Source organism: Magallana gigas, chromosome 4 (genome assembly GCF_963853765.1).
Source record: "Magallana gigas chromosome 4, xbMagGiga1.1, whole genome shotgun sequence".
NCBI lineage: Eukaryota > Metazoa > Mollusca > Bivalvia > Ostreida > Ostreidae > Magallana > Magallana gigas.
In genome coordinates this window covers 42,384,099-42,398,799 of record NC_088856.1, presented here as the reverse complement: position 1 = coordinate 42,398,799, position 14,701 = coordinate 42,384,099, and the positions used below count along the sequence as shown (strand labels likewise).

Sequence of the window (14,701 nt, the reverse complement as noted above, 5' to 3'; positions counted from 1 at the left end):
GTAATTTACAGTAAATCGAATTCATTTTGGTTGATGGTTAATAAAATAAAGCAAAAGATGTGAATCAATAGAAATCATTATATTACGATGCAATATATAGGTATATCAGATCAATTGACCCTGGTCAATGTATCCATGGAAACCAAACCTTAATGTTTTATGCCCTACATTAACTTGCCACTTACTCCTTTATCAAACCATATCTTATCACCAGTAAAAGTTTTTAAAAATCCAATTTTCTTGGTTTTTGCAAAAAGTCTGCCCATGTTTCAGAAAAAGGGGTGGAGGTAAATATCTTATAGCTCCCAGACGAGCCTTTAGTTTTAATATCCAGATTTTTTTTCAAGGGGGGGGGGGTGAATTTAGAACAGAGATTAAATTACACTAAAATAGAAATTTTGTCCAGATAATGCGTGACATTCAATTTGGTTAAAGATATTGAAAATGAAATAGAAAAGACCACTCAACTTGACTCCAATGTATAATTTGACAATTTTGATCTTCAGCAGTGCAACATCACAAAGGTTATTATAAATGAGCATTATATGTGAGGAAACAAGAGACTTATTACACAACATGGCAGAAACACACTGAGTGTCACCAATAAATAATGTGTATAAATGACTTCACATATAATGATTATTTTACAAAAGGAACACACGCATGCATATAACATAAGAAAGAGGCTCTTGCTGCAAGGTGAAAAACTACAGCCCAATCACCTGCTATTCAAAAGTACATTCATAAAAAACCATGTACATAAAGTGGATCAAACGTTCATAAAGAACTGTGAAATACACGTATATAAAGCTAATAATATACAGTTAACATATAAAACATCTTGCATATTCACATTCACTGGTTCATCATCATTCATGCCTGGTTTTGGTCATGTGATCAATTTGAACCTAATAGAGGGCAAAGGTCATCAAAGTGAAAGTAGCCATTGTCATATACTTGACAACATCAGCTGTATGAAAAGGGCCAATACATAATGTATAATAAATGTACATTTACACATGATATTGAGAGGAAAAGGAGAGAAGATGTCCATCATAAACAATGAACAATGTAAACTACTGTACATAGTAATTCCTTCAATTCCTACCACAGTTTCTCTCCAAGATCATTTGGAGCATACAATAGAATACATAGATGGTATCACAGGCTACGACTACAACAGATAATGCTGACCACACATGTATAATACTTTCTCCAGTAGAAATCACCTTGAAATAACATGTGAATTGTCTGACCACTGTCTAACTACTGGCACACCGAGTGGTCCCATACAATGCTAGCTGTCCTTATTCACTCTATGCTAAGTCATCAAATCACTGAGTAACAGGATTTTGTTCTTATGTTTTACAGTTGTAATAATTTGTAGCTTTGTCGTTGATGGCTTGTAAATACTCTGCCATTCGTCGATTGAGTTCATCAATGTCAGTGGAAAGCTTATTCAATCTCTTCTCATTTGCATTGAAGTTTTCCTGCATATCTGTAACACAATAAAATAAATTTCATAAGTATACACAAGTTTTTTTTAATTTAAAATTTGTCCTCTCAATGCAAAGGTAAATTGCGAAAAATCATCCTTATATTCAGTGATCATTAATGGAACTATTTGCTTAATTGTGACTACAATACGTTTACCTTTCAACTTTTTCAGCTTAGCTGTGGTATCGGTGGCCAATTTATCAGCTCTCCTCTTGAGAGTCTCAGCACGAGATTGAGCCTGAGTTGTGAGATTGTATCTCGAATTGAGATCCTGAGCTGTGGTGGTATATTTATTTTGAAGTTGGTTTGCCGCCTTAAAAAAAAAGAAGAAAAATGGTGTGTTTCTAAACTATTTACATTTTAAATTACAAAAAATGTCTGCATCAAGAGGGTAGTTCCTAATTCAATACAGGTACTGACCTCTTCTGCCCTCAGGGCCAGTTTGTTGGCCTCCTGGGCCGCAATCTCAGCATTGTCCACTCTCTGTTCGTTCTCAATGTACTTCTCCTTAAGCTCCTGTAGCCTGGCCCTCAGGTAGCCCAGTGATGTCAGGGACTGGTTGGATTTGTCAGTGGCTGCATCTGTCTCGGACTCAATCTGAAACACCAATACATGTTTGCTTATATTTACATTCCTATTCTATCTTTTTAAAAAGCATCTTCAAGCTCCTCTCAGGTAATTTTTCTCTAGATGAAAACATTTTTTTTTCAGTCTGGGATACTACATAAATCTTGTTAAAGGAGAAATTATAAATGTACAAAATGTCAGTATTAAGAAAACAATGTTAAAGAAACGAATTTATATGCAGAATAAAAATGAATGTAAAATGAGTAAATAACCCATAGGGATTACCTGAGTGAGATCCTGTTCTGCGTCTCCGATGTCTCTATCGGCCTGTGCAATGGCCACTTGGGCAGCTTGTTGGGCATCAGTAGCCCCTTTCAGGTTGGCCTGTACATCCTCTGCCTTCTCTAGAATGGACTTGGCATCCGCCCTTACAAAGTGATCAAAATAGGTATACATTGTAGGTATAGAAATTATAGTACTAGAAAATTTTATTTCTTCCCATCAATCATAAGCTAGTTCATACACATAACATTCCATTTCCAACAGCCTCTTCTTTTAACAGATTATATAGACCAATATATAAGAATATCACACGCTATTAAAAATAGACAACTCACTCTGCTGTTTCTGCTCGCTCTTTGAGTCCTTTGGCTCGGGCGAGATCACTGCTTGTCTCAGCCAGAATGTCATCAATGTTCTTAAGGCCCTGTATGGTGATGTTTATCTTCTGGGCAAGATCTAAAATCTGATCGGGTGTCAGGGATATGCTCATAGCCAGCACTTCCTCTGCAATCTGTAGCAGGAAATTATCAAAATTATTTTTTTCATATAATTACTCCTTTATGTGTTGTAGACTATTTTAATTTTTGGTTAAGAAAGAAAAAGCTAATTGGTGGGGTTCATATATATCAAGCTTAACTCAGGTAAACATGGAAAGACACACTTGATGAAATCAGTGAAATAAAAGACACTAAGTCTTGTTATTTTTCAAGCAATGGAAACACATACAGTGCACATAATAAAGGAAGAATCTTAATTCCTTTAAATTCTTTAACAACTTATGTAAATTTTTTTCAAAAACACACACATATATATATATATATATATATATATATATATATATATATATATATATATATATATATATATATATATATAACTATATATACCGGTAATTTTAAAAACCATAAAAAACTAAATCTTGCTGAAAACAACAGATGTTGTCAGTGTTGACTCACAGATTTGATATCGTTAGGGGTGGCACCATCTGCTGACAGGAATCCCGAGATCCTGACAAACAGATCCTGGAGGGCTGTGCGCACGTACTCGGTCTGGTTCTTGGCTTTGAGTGCCTCATTGTAAGCCATCTGAGCCTCGTCTTTGCCCATCTCTGCCCCTCTCTGAGAGTTATGTAGCTGTTTAATGACATACAACCAAAATAAGATAAACAGTGTGTATCATACAGATAATCATTTATTTACAAACAAAACAATTCTTAAACTGATATTTACTCTTTTTCTGCATGTATAAGATCATCTCTCTCTTTTCTCCATGTGTAATGCTATTTCTCTCTTTTTCTGTCTTACTAACCTTCTGTAAGAGTTCTGTTGCATTCCTCTCCTTGATCTTCAGCAGTTTCTCTGCCTGGCGGGCCAGGTCCAGGGCGTTCTCTGCTTTTTTTACAGCTCCGTCTCCACAGCTCTGTTCTCCACCACACACTCCACATCCACCTCCTCCACACACAGAGTGGCAGGGCTCTCCACGCTTGTCACACACCTGTATCAAAGTAAGACTTTAGCTAAGCTTGGTGTCCAGTACATTAAAAGAAATAGGTAGTCATTAGTCACTGCATAGCAAATTTATTTCAACTTCAAGGTCTGTAGTTTTCAATTGATCTTTATATGTACAGGTACTGAGAAGGAGCTCATAAATGATACAACCAACCTGCTTCCCCTACAACCTGACTTCTTCTTTTTTTTTAAATACTTCATTTTTCCTGACCTTGAAGTTGTCAATATGACCTTCAGTAAGGGTCTTGACATATTTTTAGGACAGTTTCTGTATTCTGATAACATTTTGAATTGCCCAATTGACTTCGGTCATATGCATATGTTTTGTCAAAAAGGATCTTACCATTTCATTGATGTCGGTTATTTTGTCTCCGAGGCCATTAATCTGATCCGTGACTTCCTTCAGATTTTTACTGTTCTCAGCAACTTTTCTATCAAACTCCTGGTGCTGACTTTCCACCATTGCATTCACTTCTTTTCTCGTTGTCTCTGACTGCTCTAAGATTATGTCAGTTGCATCCACTTTTCTCTGAGCTGCCATTGATACTTCCTGGGTCTTCTTTGTCAAGTTGAATGCACCTGAAAAACACAATTATAATTTTTTATCAGGTTTATCTTTATCACTTAGTAAAGACCATGACAATGAACTTGATGTAAACAACAGAATAATAATAACTGATTGAGCCATTTTTCTTTAAAAAATAGGCCAAAAATTTGGACAGATAGTATATACCTATTTACTTTTTCATGGTTACATGTAGCATGTTTAGTCGTTGTAATTTGAAACAGAAAATATTCACAGAGGTATAATAATTTATAATAGCTATAGTAGCTTTCAATGAAAAGGGGAGATGTTTAATTTAACTTTTCAATACAGTTGCAAATTCAGTAAAGATTCTATTCAACTATATATTAAAAAAGTAAATCTACCCCTGCCCTCTCCTTGTCAAGACCTTACCCTCCACATCCTGGGCCTGGACATTGGTGGCATTTCTCTTCAGGTTCTCTATTTTCTGTTTGAGTTTGTCAACACCCATCTGTAAGGCTCTGATGTCATTGTTGCCCTGTCTGATACTATTGGATCTTACATCTATTTCCTCCTTTGTCCTCTCTAAATCTGTGTAGCTGATATTCAGAGATTCCCTGTCAACCAAATAAAAAATCAAACATCTTACATCTGAAGATCTGAATCAATTTCAAAATTCGTCTTGTAAATACTTATGACAAACTAACACTAACAGTACACATATAATTTTGATTTTTATGCTTTATGTATTACCAGTGAGTACCGGTAATACTGACCTGAGTTGTTTGAGATTCATCTCAATGTCTCTGATGTCATTAGAGGACACATTTGCATTGCGGATGATGTCTCGGATTTCCTGGATGTTGTTCTCCATTTCAGCAAACTCCTTCTCAAATGCCTTCTCTACTCCTGTAGCCTTGACCTTCAGAGCCTCATTGACCAAATACTGGGTTTGATCTTTGTTTGGAAAAAGCTGATATATCAAAATTTTGTAAACAGAAATTAGCCAACCTTTTTTCAAATGATCATTCTTTCATCAATTTATAAATTGACATTATATAAAGGATGAATTGAATGTTTAAGATTTGGGGTGGGACTATACCTCTGAGATCCCTAATAACTCAGTAATCCCAGTTATCAAAGCACTCCCCACAGGGTTTACAGTTGGGTAGTTCCCCGGTGGTGCCTCTGTCACAGCGGTCACACTTGTAACCACTGATCCCAGTCAGACACACACACTGTCCGGTCCGGCGGTCACACTGCATGTCAGCTGACCCCTGGCCATTACAGTCACCGGCTGAAGGAAGAAACAAAAGAGGAAACAGATGAAAAAAAACAATTAATGCAAAACATGAACAATTTACATTGGCTCAGAATAACACTTAAGTACACAAATTCTAATTGTTTAACGTATTACAAGAACAGTATTGAAAACAGAAATACAGCTAGATTTTTCAAGTACCCCAGGGATAACCTTAAAAAATAGACACATTCTACCAATAGCCACTAAGATTTAAAAAAACCATCAAATCAGGGTAATTCCCCTTTGATAACGTATTTTCATTCTCACCTGTACACTGGACTTTGGGGTCGCCCCAGTACAGGTCCTCACACTGACTGCAGTCCCTGCCACCCCTCTCCTGCTGACAGTCACACTGGCCATCAAACTGAAATCCAAGCAGGTTATAGCATATAGTGTCTCAAAATTTACTCAAACACAAATCATAAAATCTATTTTTTTGGCTGCTTTTAGCACATTTACATACTGTAGATTCCTAATATACACAAGAAGTAATATCAGTTTAAAAATCTTGAGAAGCACTCTTCACAGGTTCTTATATCGCACCATTATTTTAAAGTTGAGAACCATAAGAAATGAGGAGAAAAGTTCTACGTTCGCGATTCTAACAATTTGATGCAAGACAGCCTTATTGCGGGATTAAGTATTTGTGTAAAATAAGGAATCTACAGTAGATATTGGGTCTTAATTTATTTCTTATTTTTTGATAGAGGGTTTGGGAGAAAATCAATTCTTACTTGATTACAGGTAATTCCAAGAGACCCCTCAGGGTCACACCCGCAGGCGGAGCAGCCCTCCCCACTGGTGATGTTCCAGTAGCCGGCAAGACAGGCATCACACCTTAGTCCGGTCACATTTGGGAGACATGGGCACTGCCCTGTCTCTCTATCACATGACCCAGCTGACCTGTCTGTACCATAGGGGTCACATACACACTCTGCTCAAAAAAATAATGGATCAAAATCTGTTTTTGAAATGTCCTTCTTTACACTGAAAAAATTAATAAAGTCAATTTAACCAGATCTTCAACCAATTAAACCAGAATTCAAAATAAACTTATCTATATAATATTTATTACAAATTTATGTTATTGTCTGAATGATAAGAAACCTAAAATTGTTCATCCGCAAAACTCTTAAAACTGAGTGACTTTCAACCTGAGAAAAAACATTTTTTTTCTATTGTTTCAGTTTAAACAGATTAAAAAAAACATAATTATGGCCATTAACCTCCAAATTCCCTTACCCACACAGCTCTGGGTGGTTGAGTCCCCATAGTATCCAGGCTTACACTTCTCACAGCTGAACCCTTCAGTGTTAAACAGACACTTGAGGCACTCCCCAGAGGATGTGTCACAGCTACCGTCCACATGGGGGTCAATGTTGTTGTTACAAAGGCAGGGTTCACATGTACTGTTGGCTACCAAGGGATTCCCAAAGTAGTTTTCAGCACATGTATCACAGTTCGGTCGTACAATAAAGCAGGCACAGACCACATAAATGGTTTGTAATGATAGAATATGTCATTCAAATATACATTACTTTCTTTTAAATTGACTTGATAATTACTAAATAAGATCTAAATTTCAGTGTTTCAATAGGACTTTTGTGTAAATTAACAAATGACCTTGACCTTTATTGGCCATATATCTCTGACCTTCAATAATATGGTAAATATTTCTAAAGTATTTACATTGTAAAAATTCATGGTAACTGCTGGTCAAATGTATATCAATAGTATTGTCTTATTTTGCACATGTGTTATTTAAGAAGTACTTATCTGTACCTTGATATCCTGGCAGACAGTTGCAGATAATGACCTCCTGTCTAGGATCCTCTGAACAGGAGTCAGCATGCTGGGTGGGACCCCCAGGGCACATACAGGGGCGAATGGGCTTCCTGACATAATTCCATGGGTCACCATAATAATCAGCATCACAACTGTGCAGAGAAAACATTCAGAAAATTTAATATCACTCCATGACAAGTTAATAACATAACACACCAAAACCTAGCATATCAAAACTTGGAAAAATGTTCTTTTTTCAATAAACATGCTATATGGGTATAGTCCACTAATACATTTTCCATAGCCGGTAATGTTAACAAAATGTCACGCAGAATTCTCCCTAATTTTCGTTCAGCAACAAGTGATCCCTCAAACTGAAGCTACACAAGTTGTCCATCTTTGGTCCGAGTTCCGTGGTTTGATGTCAGATTCGTTTTCCCGCAAAATCTGTCTGTTTACGTCAACCCCTGAAAAAGAAAGTGAAAGTAGTAAACTCCTGCCTATCAGTGAAGCATCACATAACACAAAATAATTCCATACACTTTCAGGTTAAATCACTGTCATTTTGCTTAATATACTGACAAGAAAAATGATCCTCACTTACAAGTATGATGTTCATAATAATACATAGCTTCATAATTTTTTATGTAGTCTGCTAATAAAGGAACTTTTAATTCTAATGGCACTACTTTCTTGTTCTATCGATTCTAAAAATAATTGACGATAAACCCAATATGTAAACCCATTTATCAATCTAATGGTTTTTCAACATATCATTATCTATTATACATCACTCACATCCATACTACCAAGTTTCGTGAAATTCCGATAAATAGTAAAAGTTTTAGAGACTTATAAAATTTACATGTACCCCTCCCTCATTACATGTAAATATAGCTGTTTTCAGACTTGTCTTTTGATTGACTTATACACACAAAAATATTAAGTTATACCATAATTTTTTAGTTTAAATTGCTTCTTAGAACTAGATTTAAGAATATAAATCAAAACATTGAGAGTAAACTGTTAATTTACATAAAAAATCAGTATATTAAGTTAAAAAAGTACACAATTTTTCTCATTTCTGGATACATTTTTATTCAAATCAAGAAAAATTGCATCACAAACACCTCGAATAAGGATTTGCAAGAAAGAAGAGGATATGTCGTTTCTAAAAAGGTGCTACATGTGAAATTTGGTATGTTAGAAATGGAGTTATTAAACTTTCAATGTGTAAACCTATCAGTCAAACCTAACTACATTTTTACGCCAAAACCCAAGGTCATGACGTCATAGACAGCTGAGGCAGCCATATTGAAATGTGATGTCATCATAACAAGGTAATTTGAACCTGTGTATGCATTGAAAATGAGAGGTGAGAGAAAAAAAGCACAAGTTTGTCTGTGGAAACAATATTAGAAAGGGGAGAGTGGGTCACGGCCACTCTAAACATGAGGTATTTTAATCAGTTTGGTTACCACGGTTAACAGCTAATCAATTTAACTTGATTACTAAAGTATCACCTGACGGTAAGTCGTACACTTTGTCAGGAGCTGAAAAAAGTCTTAGTAATGTTAAGGTTTTTCGCCCCCGCCCAAGTGATCCCAACCCTTACTCAAGAGTCACCAGACCCGACAGCCGGGAAATGAGGGTTGTAGACAAGGGTCTGACCCTTGACATGATAAACGACCTGTATGTTATTGTATCACATGCCAGGTGTAAATGCCATTTTGCTGATTTTGAGATAAAATCCGAAACTAAGTGGGGACTACTCTGGTCATGGACATTCGGGTGCAAGAGGTGCAATTTTATTTCGAAGCCATATAAATTGTATCATGAGGTTCCATCTGATCACTGTGGCAGGAAAGCTGCAGAAATGAATCTAGGTATACAAACAGGTCTCTACCACACCCCATTAGGTAATGACCAGGCCAGACTTATTCTGGCATGTACCGGCATTCCATCCCCAGCAAGGTCTGCAATGTATAAATCAGGTAATAAAGTGGGTGAGAAAATTGTTGAAATTGCAGAACAGGATATGAATGAAAAATTGAAACAACTTAAGAAAAAGAATGAAATGTTAGGTCTTCCATCCTCACATTCAATCAATATTCAAATGGATGCCTTTTATCAATCAAGGGGTATCACTAGCAGGCATAAAATGGGCCAGGGAGCCTCACAAGTAATTGGTGTGGCCTGTGAGGATGAGACAGACCAACATCATGTGATAAGCTATCATATAGTCAATAAGCTTTGCTGGGTTGGAGCATGGCTCCGAGGAGAGGGATATGATGTTAGCTGCCCAAATGGGCATGTCGGTTGTACAGCAAATAAAAATCCTGCCGAACCATTGTCCGAGAGGGAGACGGGATACAAAATTGGGGAAAAACTGGCTAAACATGATCTACTGGTTTAATATGTGACCACTGATGGTGATGCCACCAGTTGTGCGGGGTTAGAAACCGCCCTTCAAAACACTCTGTCCCCCATGTGGAAAACTAGCCGACTAGCCGATAGGATTCATAGGGGGCAAAGTCTGTTTCGTCAAGGTGTTAAAGCCAAATTCAGTCCAGAAATGTTTCCTGCACACACTAAAATTCAAAAGTTTGATTTGCAGAAAATGTTTGCCAATGACATCAAAGTACGATGCCACAGCATTTTTCAGGCATTGTTTAAAAAACATAACGGTGACTTGAACAAAATTTCAAAATGCCTACCTAGAATTGTAGACAGGGTCATCAAGTGCTACAGTGGGGGGTGCGGTGAAGGTTGCAGATGGAGTGTAACTCTCTGTAAGGGTGGTAAGAAAACTAGCTGGTGGCACAAATCTGTTGGTCTACGGGCACATAATCTAGAACCAGATGACCTAAAGTTAAATCAAAAAGACAAGGTTAAATCTTAAATCATTACTCGGAATGGTTCTCTCGATCTCTGCCTTGAATGAAATGAAACTGAACACAACTGTACAAACAAGTGCGAGTCAGTCCATCGAACCATATCTATCAGTCTTCCCAAAAACAAAACTTACCGTAGAAATGCAAAATCCCATGCTCTTTCGGGTCTGTTACGAGGTAACAATGGGGTAGACATGGCGGTGTGTACAACCCTTGCTTCCCTAGGTGCTCCCCTTGGTGCCCAGTCTCAGTCACTGAAAGTTCTGCATAGAATAAAACAAATGTCAGAGTATAGCATAAAGCATGCAAAATCGCTGAATAAGAAAAAGAAGCTAGCATGGGCTCGATGTAGAAATGCAATACAGTATGTCAAACAAAAACTAAATCGGCCTGTAAAGACTGACTACCGAAAGAATCGGCTAGAACCGTCACTCTGCCGTACCAAAGTCAAGCTAGCACGCACTAACTTCAACGCACTAACTCCGTTCTAAATATGCTTATCGACTAGTTTTTCGATCCCGACGGGAAAATATCCCTCGGTAAATAGGCGCAAGGCGCCTAAACTAGGACTTGTGACAATTAGGTGACCCCGGATTCCTGAGGGTGGGGGTCCTGCCCGGGGGTGACTGGTCTCAGAACCTTCAATAATTATGCCGTTCTTGGCGCCACGGCCCCCTGAATAATCGTTATAATAACTATATTATCATATTATATAGGGACATAAACAAGGCGCAGGGCGCCTAAACTAGGACTTGTGACAATTAGGTGACCCCGGATTCCTGAGGGTGGGGGTCCTGCCCGGGGGTGACTGGTCTCAGAACCTTCAATAATTATGCCGTTCTTGGCGCCACGGCCCCCTGAATAATCGTTATAATAACTATATTATCATATTATATAGGGACATAAACAAGGCGCAGGGCGCCTAAACTAGGACTTGTGACAATTAGGTGACCCCGGATTCCTGAGGGTGGGGGTCCTGCCCGGGGGTGACCGGTCTCAGAACCTTCAATAATTATGCCGTTCTTGGCGCCACGGCGCCCTGAATAATCGTTATAATAACTATATTATCATATTATATAGGGACATAAACAAGGCGCAGGGCGCCTAAACTAGGACTTGTGACAATTAGGTGACCCCGGATTCCTGAGGGTGGGGGTCCTGCCCGGGGGTGACCGGTCTCAGAACCTTCAATAATTATGCCGTTCTTGGCGCCACGGCCCCCTGAATAATCGTTATAATAACTATATTATCATATTATATAGGGACATAAACAAGGCGCAGGGCGCCTAAACTAGGACTTGTGACAATTAGGTGACCCCGGATCCCTGAGGGTGGGGGTCCTGCCCGGGGGTGACCGCTCTCAGAACCTTCAATAATTATGCCGTTCTTGGCGCCACGGCCCCCTGAATAATCGTTATAATAACTATATTATCATATTATATAGGGACATAAACAAGGCGCAGGGCGCCTAAACTAGGACTTGTGACAATTAGGTGACCCCGGATTCCTGAGGGTGGGGGTCCTGTCCGGGGGTGACTGGTCTCAGAACCTTCAATAATTATGCCGTTCTTGGCGCCACGGCGCCCTGAATAATCGTTATAATTCTTTATTTTTAATTTTCATAAATATTTTTTTATAATCGTTATAATTCTTTATTTTTCATTTTCATAAATATTTTTTTCCAAAAAAATTAGGACGTCTATTTGGTCGTCCTTGATATGCATTTATAGATAATCGTATTTTGCATAAATTGGTACCATATTTTCAGCCCTATATTATTTAGTTCGCAGCCAAAACGAAACTTCCGGTTTTCGTTAAAATTTTAAAGGAAATTGGAAAAGTCACGGGGTGTGGAGGAACCTTAAGGTGGATCTACTGTGGTCATTATGATTTAAAACCTTTTCCACTATCAAATTTAAAAGTTGCCTGAATCTATCCTAATAAAAGCTGTTGTCAACTCTAACTTCATTAGTACTTGGACATTTAAATCTCCAGCTGTACAGGTGACTACTGATTATTATACGACCGCAAAAATTATGGTATGGCGCAGTCGTCGTCGTCCGTGCACATTCGTTTTTGTGGAATAACTTTTGTTTTAGTGGAGGGATCAACATGAAATTTTCACAAAATGTACCATGGCATAAAACGAAGCTGTATAAGAAATAAGGAATTTATGGCCTCACCCATTTCAGAAAAAAATACCAAAAAGGGCCACTTTGGGTGTTTTTCGCAAATATAGTTGCCAAATGTTTATTTTTTATTGAATTTTAATGGGGTTTCTTTTATTTTGTTGCTTATATAATTGCGCTTCAGTAGTATTCATGATTTGTATCTTTACATTCATCTTATGTATTCCTCTAGATGCAAGCTTTTAGTTGGGAGTCAGCAGATTCTGTGTGCCTCTGTGTCAAGTTCTTTATCGTGTCCATCTAATTATTGTGTCAACCTCTTTACTGTGTCCACATTCACTTCATATTACACTTGTTCGAATTTCAGTGGTCGACATGCTGCGGTCGTATCTGCTGCGCTCAGCGTAGCCTTTTATTTTTTACTTGAGATTTGTCTATAGGTAAAAAAAACTGATAGCCCTTAGATTTAAATGTCCAGCTACTTCTTTTCATCACCTGAGTTAAGGATTGATTTGAGGTTCACTAAAGATTGGTATCAGCTATTTTTCAATCCAATAAAGGATTAGCTATTGAAATATGACCACACTCAGAGTAAATTGCTTATTTAAAAAAAGGGAAAAAGGGGGGTGTGATTACATATATAGTAGGTCTCAATGGGATCTAAGCAGGACATGGGATTGAGTGGGGTTTTTTTTATCTGGGATGTCGCTAATTGTTTGTCGAGAAAACAAAAATTTATTAGACAAGGATTTGGGAATAACTCAAAATTGATTTTGGAATTTGGGAAAATATTAATGTTCTTAAGCAAGAAATTGAAAAATATTTTTTCCTTAAAATTTTGATAGCAGGCTTTCGTATGTAACAATCATTATTGTCTCAAAAACTTGTATTTTTTTAGATTATCAACTTTGTGCATATTGTTACATGTCTCATGCAATTTTTATGTACAGAAAATGAACCAAAATTTGGGAAGCGGGAAATCATGAACTGGTACACCTAACATGGGAATTGTCAAAAGAACTTAACGTGATACGGGATTAGAACCCCCTATATATTACGATAAATTGGCAAAATAAAAATTTTCTGTATGAAAATAACTTTAACCATTAATCTGACCTTATCTGAAGTGATAGCAGACTTTGACGCGGAGGATGGCATGTGATGGCATAATGAATGAAAATTATGTCAGGAGTGTAACATTTATCCATTCTTTAATGATAAAGTTTTTATTTAGTTTAAAAAAATTCTAAACTTAACTGGAAGAGATTTTTTACACTTAATTTGCTCAAAAATTTTCAATAAGGTCAAATTTAAAGATTGGAATATATTATTTGCTTTTGATACAGTGTTTGAATATTAAAAATAAGTGCGATAAATACTAAAAGGACATTTAAAACAATTACACTATATAAAACTGTTGTGAAAGTATCAGAATTGTGTTACAATGCCTCAAATAAACACTAATGATCAGATCCTATCCTGTAAGTTGACAGAAACTAAAAGTGGAAAACCTAGCATTTCACAGAATTTTAGTGTTACACTCCTGACACCTATTTCAAGGCCATAAAAAAGGACTAATCAAATTTAGGCAGTCATGTTTGCATCTCATAGTAACTGCTGCACCTGCTGGTCAATTTAAAACAATAATTATGACAATTACTAACAGTGTTTCAAAAATATGACATTGCAAACTTAAATGTTACACTCCTGACCTACATCAGCAGGTGTGGTTCTATGAGATCAAGTGCACCAGAAACATGTCACAGATATCTACAAATACTTTTAATTTGATCTAGAATATTGTGGTAAAGTATAAGAAATATTAAAATGTCCAAAATCTTTCGGAACTTTGAATTATCATCATTTAAAATTAAGAATTAAGTTTTTTCCTTTTCATTTTTTTCCCTCATTAGGAAATTTGACAGACCTTATTTTACCATTGTAATTACAAAATATGTATTACTTCATATGAGAAAATTTAGTGCATATACACAGGTTTTCAACAAACCCATCATTTTATATTAGACATCATTATTTTTTTTAAAGACAGCTCTTTGAAGCACTTGCTTCTTTCAAAATGTCACACTAAAAGTGTTACACTCCTGACATTTTTGGCCCTATTTTTTGCCGGCATTTTTTTATTATCAAAGATATCATCATGAAAATTTGTACGATTATAGTCACAGGTGGGATACATTTTTTAATTATCT

General features: G+C 36.9%; 1 protein-coding gene across 1 annotated transcript; it reads right to left on the bottom strand.

Moving 5' to 3' along the window:
- Window positions 1–15: 15 nt before the first annotated feature.
- LOC136274817 (laminin subunit beta-1-like) lies at window positions 16–6,617 on the bottom strand. The gene is made up of 12 exons (XM_066082495.1): window positions 6,418–6,617; window positions 5,483–5,677; window positions 5,157–5,337; window positions 4,813–4,997; window positions 4,198–4,433; window positions 3,655–3,840; window positions 3,303–3,479; window positions 2,682–2,857; window positions 2,350–2,491; window positions 1,918–2,094; window positions 1,654–1,810; window positions 16–1,498 (listed from the first exon to the last, which is right to left on the bottom strand). Exons 3-12 carry the CDS (start codon window positions 5,252–5,254, stop codon window positions 1,359–1,361), a joined length of 1,674 nt encoding a protein of 557 aa, XP_065938567.1. The 5' UTR covers window positions 5,255–5,337; window positions 5,483–5,677; window positions 6,418–6,617; the 3' UTR covers window positions 16–1,358.
- Between the last annotated feature and the right edge of the window lie 8,084 nt (window positions 6,618–14,701).

What these genes read in the sequence shown, in the direction of transcription:
- LOC136274817 (XM_066082495.1), bottom strand. Translation starts at nt 5,254, where the DNA reads ATGGAGAACAACATCCAGGAAATCCGAGACATCATCCGCAATGCAAAT. An exon ending in ATGAATCTCAAACAACTCAG is followed by an intron (nt 4,998 to 5,156) that starts GTCAGTATTACC and finishes TTTGGTTGACAG; the next exon opens with GGAATCTCTGAATATCAGCT. An exon ending in CCAGGCCCAGGATGTGGAGG is followed by an intron (nt 4,434 to 4,812) that starts GTAAGGTCTTGA and finishes TGTGTTTTTCAG; the next exon opens with GTGCATTCAACTTGACAAAG.